This window comes from Sinocyclocheilus rhinocerous, unplaced genomic scaffold, assembly GCF_001515625.1.
Source record: "Sinocyclocheilus rhinocerous isolate Xijiao unplaced genomic scaffold, SAMN03320098_v1.1 scaffold119, whole genome shotgun sequence".
Taxonomy (NCBI): domain Eukaryota; kingdom Metazoa; phylum Chordata; class Actinopteri; order Cypriniformes; family Cyprinidae; genus Sinocyclocheilus; species Sinocyclocheilus rhinocerous.
Genome location: NW_015654491.1, coordinates 900,198 through 906,612, shown reverse-complemented (window position 1 = coordinate 906,612; position 6,415 = coordinate 900,198). Strand labels below are relative to the sequence as shown.

At 40.4% G+C, this 6,415-nt stretch overlaps 1 protein-coding gene across 5 annotated transcripts in view; it reads left to right on the top strand.

The window, feature by feature from the left end:
* LOC107717101 (SH3 and PX domain-containing protein 2A-like) overlaps positions 1-5,932 on the top strand; it is a 17,686-nt gene extending 11,754 nt beyond the window's left edge. For 3 of the 5 annotated variants that reach the window (XM_016523755.1, XM_016523756.1, XM_016523752.1), the window contains 5 exons: positions 764-881; positions 1,553-2,139; positions 2,317-2,366; positions 2,515-2,634; positions 3,392-5,268. In XM_016523755.1, coding sequence (XP_016379241.1) covers positions 764-881; positions 1,553-2,139; positions 2,317-2,366; positions 2,515-2,634; positions 3,392-4,912 — 2,396 coding nt within the window. In that variant the 3' untranslated portion in view covers positions 4,913-5,268. Of the gene's footprint in view, positions 1-763; positions 882-982; positions 1,106-1,552; positions 2,140-2,316; positions 2,367-2,514; positions 2,635-3,391; positions 5,269-5,379 lie in introns of those variants that run through there. The other 2 variants (XM_016523754.1, XM_016523757.1) reach the window with 2 other exon arrangements.
* Positions 5,933-6,415: the final 483 nt, after the last annotated feature.

The following is a 6,415-nucleotide window of genomic DNA, read 5'->3' as shown; positions in this document are numbered from 1 at the left end:
ATACACATACACACACACACACACACACACACATACACACACATACACATACACATATACACATACACACACATACACACACACAGTCCAGGGAGCATTTAACAGTCTGGGAGTGGAAATTCCAGCAAAGATGTCAGATTTTCCATCTCCTGGTCCAGAAGCTTTTACTGTACAACCAGGTCTAGCGCACACTGACCCATATTACAGAGAGAGAATGTGACTTGTGGTGGAGAGATTCTGCAATGTCTGCATGTTTCATTTGGGTTTTCCACTTCTACACCAAAATAGCAAACAAACGAATCACACAAGCATTACTTAAAGTGGCCCAAAAAGTATTTAGACACTTAAGGCACATTTAAAAATGTATGAATTTCATTGCATTAGTATCAAATATATACAAAAATATCAAAACGTGTGGCATGTATTTTAAAGAAATATAGCATGAGCACACTTTTTTTAGCAAAACAAATCTCAGTATCCTTAGTAATGAAGAAACGTTAGTTCCAAGAAAAGGTTTTTCACTGATATTTTGATATTTTCACACCAAATTAATGAAATCTGTACATTTTTAACTGTAAGTGTCCAAATCATTTTTGAGGGTACTGTACAGGTATACACATGCAGGACAGCTACACACTCCAAGACAGATTTACAATATATTTGTTCTATTCTTTTTTCTAAGCTTTGCATTTGTATGTCTATGTACATTGTATCTTGTAGCAGGACAGTGTACATTGTGCTCTCTTTCTTCTTTTGTCTGTAGCAGAGAGGTATATTACGGTTCAGTCCTTCAGCAGTTCAAGTCAGGATGAGCTGGGCTTTGAGAGAGGCATCATTGTTGAGGTCATCCAGAGGAATCTGGAGGGCTGGTGGTTCATACGGTAAACTCATCTTCCACATGTTTATTCTTCTCTTTAAACTACTTCAATACGTTTTAAAAATCATTTGCTTTCTTTAGCTGGAATTGTCTCAATATTTAATGGGTTTTTGCAGAAAAAAAAAAATGTAATTGTAAAGTTTGCTTTAGATCAATCATTGATGACAAACAGGCAGCCCTCCAGTCACTCCTAACCTTACGCGCTCACTCACTCAGTCAGAAATAAAGGTACAAAGTTGTCACTAGATGGTACCCTAAGGTACAGATCCTTCTAATATGCTTCTAATTTAAAATCATTCTAATATGCTGATTTGGTGCTCAAGAATCTTTTCTTATTATTATCAATGTTGAAAACATTGTTCTGCTAAATTGTTTTGTGGAAACCACAGTACATTTTTCAGTATTCTTTGATGAATAAAAAGTTCAAAGGAACAGTATTTATTTGAAATATTTTTTGTAACATTACAAATGTCTTTACTGACGCTTTTGAGCAATTTAATGCATCTTTGCTGAATAAAAGGAATAAGTTCTTTCAAAAATTGAAAAAAAAAGTCTTACTAACCCCAAACTTATGAATGGTATTGTATAGTTATATAGTTTTATTGAGAAAATGCCCTTGGTTGGTTTTATGTATTGGGAGTATGTGAATCATCTCTCTCTCTGTTCTCCTCTCAGTTATGGTGGTAAGGAGGGATGGGCTCCAGCTGCCTACCTGAGGAAAATGCAAGATGGTGTCATAGCCGGTAACCAGGCAACAGAGACCAATAAACCAGCTGTGCAGGGTCAGGTGGAAATCATCGGAAACCTTATGGAGATCAGCAACCTCCTGAACAAGAAACCTGCCAATGAACGACACTCACACACACAAACTGACACCAATGCACACCGTAACAGCAACACAAACACATACAGGCACTCACAGACTGACACACAGTACAATGGTGATGCGGAGCAGACTGATGCTTACAGTAACAAAACACACACTGATAGAAACAGCAGCAGCAGCATTAGCACAGCAGCTAATACAGGCAGTAGTGGTTTAGAGAGAGACTCTGATGATCAGGTCACCCAGCACACAGACACCAGTGTGCATCTGTCTGTCTCAGACAGCAGTGTGTCTGTGTCAGTGTCGGATGCTGTAACTGCGTCTGTTTCTGAAGCAAGTGTGTCTTCAACATCGTCCACAATAAAGACCAAAACAGTACCTCCATCTCCTGCCATTGCTCGAGTCGCACCTCAGAGATTCCACAGTGTTGAGACCAGTGAGATTCTTTCTTTCTTTAATTTTCACTTTTATTTTCCTTTTTGTTTTTATTTTTAAATTTTCTTTCTCTTTATTTCCTTTTGTCTTCTTTCTTTCTTTATGCATTATCTATAATGTTTTTGAACCATGTCATGTGATAGTAAACACATTTTGATTTCTGATTCGTTTTCCCTAGGATCACCATCAAACAATCAAAAACCACCTCCCCGTCGAGAAAACAGCCTGGTCAGTGTGTGTGTTCTCATTTTCCCATTCTCTGTTTTTTCCTCTTTCTTTCCATTGCGCGCACACACACACACACACACACACACACAAATAGGTCATGTTGTGGTTTATAATATGCTGAACAGCATATTCTTCTCTTCACTCTCAGGGATTTCAGTTACCGCAGCCCCCAGATCCCCCTACGGTTGAAGCGGAGTATTACACCATCGCTGAGTTCAGGTCCTGCTTGACAGATGGGATCAGTTTCAGTGGAGGACAGAAAGCTGAGGTAAAACAAACTATTCAGTTTCACTGTTTAATCGGTTTTGGGGATTTTTAAAAATAAATAAATAAATAAGTACAGTTAATCAGCAAGGATGCATTCAATTGAACAAAACTGACATTAAAGACATTTTATAATTTTACAAAAGATTTCTATTTCCAATAAATGCTGTTCTTTTAAACTTCCTGTTTATCAAAGAATCCTGAAAACATAATTATCACAGTTTCCACAAATGTAAGCGGTTTTTAGTATTGATAACTATAATGCTTATTGAGCACCAAATAAGCATATATAAAATGATTTCTGAAAGATTGTGTGACAATGAAGTTGGAAGTAATGGCTGATGAAAATTACATTTTATTTTTTAATTACATTTTGAAATATATTCAAATAGAAAATTATAATAAAATTTCACAATGTTACTGTTGTGGATTTTTTATCAAATAAATGTTGCCTTGGTGAGCATAAGAGACTTATTTCAAAAACATTTTTTTCCGTAAAATATTTTTATAGTTTTAAAAAAGGTACCGTTTCTAAATCAGTGACAAAAAAAGTGGTTTCCATTGTGACGGCTTAGCCTATATAACAACTATATTGTTGGTCAAAAAACAGTATAGAACTTCAAGGTTTGTATCTATACAGAAACTGATCTAAAATATTCAGTAAAAAGTGAGACAACTCACCCCAATGTTGCCTATTAGCTGCAAATAACATTAAATATAAGTATTTCTACAAATGGTCTGGAAACTGTGTATGTTTACAGGTCATTGACAAGAACTCTGGAGGCTGGTGGTATGTCCAGATTGAAGAGAAGGAGGGTTGGGCCCCGTGTTCTTACATCGACAAACGCAAGAAACCTACCTTGAACCGCCAAACCAGTACACTGACCCGGCCAAAGGTCCCACCTCCTGCTCCGCCAATCAAAAAGCAGAACTCGCTTCCATGTGTTGAGTCTGAGGCTGTGAGCCTAACGAGTCCACGAGTATACGAGGAACCAGAATATGATGTTCCAACAGTGGGCCTTGAATTCGACCCTGAGCAGGAGTTTCTTCCAGGAGATGCACCGACTAAAGCCCCTCCTCCTTTGAGTCAGCGTACCATTTCTTTTACATTGGGTGAAGGGGATGAGGAGGATGATGAGGGTGTTTATGCGAACGGTGGCTTCAGAGCTGTACCACAGTGTAAGGACAGTCACTCGGACACATACTCGTCCTCTGCGACTCACCGGGCATCAATGTGGGATCCACCGGAATATGACGCCCCAACAATCGAGCCCAACATTGAGACCAATACAACACTCTACACACACACAAAGCAATCTAAACTCAAACAGCAGGCTGATGAGTTGAAATCCAAACCATCCGTGCGTCCAAAACCTGCAAACCAAGACTGTAGTTCCATCAGAAGACCCCAAAACCAGGAGCAACCAGGCCAGATACAATTCAGGAGCTCCCGCACATCTGAGGACTCTGAGAATGACTCAGAGAACTTCCAGACATTCTCTAATCCGCCTTCCTTTTTGTACCAAACTACTGCGGCATACCAGCGGGAAGAGCCGTATGAGCTCAGCTTTCCCGCAGGAGTGCAGGTAGAGGTTCTGGAGAAGCAGGAGAGTGGCTGGTGGTTCATCCGCTGGGGGAACGAAGAGGGTTGGGCGCCCACTTACTACTTACAGGCAATCAAAAGCTCCGAAACAAGCGGTACAACAGCCAAAACCACAGAGAAGGTTAATTCTGAGACGTCTTGGTCTGCGTCTCCTGAGTTGGAGATTTCAGTTCAGGGAGATGTTGGAAAGATGAGTAAATGCGTAAGTTTGGAGAAGAACGAGCAGCGTGTTAACCAAAGCCTGAAGAGCGGACACAGATCTAACCAACAGAACTGCCGGGTCGGTGTGAAGCAGCTCGCTGTCAGACCTCAGAACGTCCTCAAGGACAACACTAATACGCACACAACTCCCGCAGGACGGAGGAACGATGCGCTACCTAGTCATAGCTACAATGATCAAACCACTTCTTCCTGTGCAGTTAATACCGAGAGCATGAGACGTAAAGTACCGGTGTCAATGGTGAAGCCTAAACCGCATCTGATCCACAACAACCTACGCGAGGAGTACGTTTCTATCGCCGACTATCACGGTGACTCAGAGACCATGAGCTTCCCTGCTGGCACGAGGCTGGAGGTCCTGGAGAGAAACCCTAATGGATGGTGGTACTGCCGTGTGCTCGACACGGCTAAAACACGAAAAGGATGGGTGCCCTCCAACTTCCTGGAGAGGAGGAGCTAGTGGGTTACCAGAATTAATTACCAAACGGCCGTACGTCTCATACTCTCTATCTTGACCATGACCCAATAAAAACGTGTTCCCTTTTTAATTCATAAGAGACATGGCTAACTCTGTTCACAAAATCAAAGGGAACACTAAGAGAGTCAGTCACAAGTGAATTCTCTTGTTGACTGACACCTTGTTTATATGCTGTATACTCCTGCTTTTGCTGGATGATGTGATGTTATTGTCACTGAACAGGCTTTTAGTTATTGCTCTTAGCTGGTCTTAATATGCTGCAGGTGGTTTCTGTTAAAATATCAGGGTCTGTTTACAGACTAAATGCACTATCTATCTATCTATCTATCTATCTATCTATCTGTGAATGTCTCTTTGTTTGTGTAATTAAAAATGGTGCTATTCCTATTAAATCACTTCAAACTAAAGCTTATAATAAATGGCCAAGTGTTTGTATCTTCGTCCTCAAGGACAACACTAATACGCACACAACTCCCGCAGGACGGAGGAACGATGCACTGCCTAGTCTTAGCTACAATGACCAAACCACTTCTTCTTGTGCAGGTAATACCGAGAGCATGAGACGTAAGGTACCGGTGTCAATGGTAAAGCCTAAACCTCATCTGATCCACAACAACCTGCGCGAGGAGTACGTTTCTATCGCTGACTATCACGGCGATGCGGAGACCATGAGCTTCCCTGCTGGCACGAGGCTGGAGGTCCTGGAGAGAAACCCTAATGGATGGTGGTACTGCCGTGTGCTCGACACGGCTAAAACACGAAAAGGATGGGTGCCCTCCAACTTCCTGGAGAGGAGGAGCTAGTGGGTTACCAGAATTAATTACCAAACGGCCGTACGTCTCATACTCTCTATCTTGACCATGACCCAATAAAAACGTGTTCCCTTTTTAATTCATAAGAGACATGGCTAACTCTGTTCACAAAATCAAAGGGAACACTAAGAGAGTCAGTCACAAGTGAATTCTCTTGTTGACTGACACCTTGTTTATATGCTGTATACTCCTGCTTTTGCTGATTGATGTGATGTTATTGTCACTGAACAGGCTTTTAGTTATTGCTCTTAGCTGGTCTTAATATGCTGCAGGTGGTTTCTGTTAAAATATCAGGGTCTGTTTACAGACTAAATGCACTATCTATCTATCTATCTATCTATCTATCTATCTGTGAATGTCTCTTTGTTTGTGTAATTAAAAATGGTGCTATTCCTATTAAATCACTTCAAACTAAAGCTTATAATAAATGGCCAAGTGCTATTTTGTATCTTAATCACAATAGCTTGATGGTGTTTGTGTGTTTGTACATCTGTATGTACAAACAAGTGTTTGTACATACAGATGAATGAGCTTTGTAAAAATCGACGCGTTTCAGAAAGGCGGGGCATAGAGGAGAAACAATAATGTACAGTATGTGGAAAATAATGTGTTTTTTTTTACTTTAAACCGCATAAACACATTTCATTACACCAAATACACAAAATAATGTTAT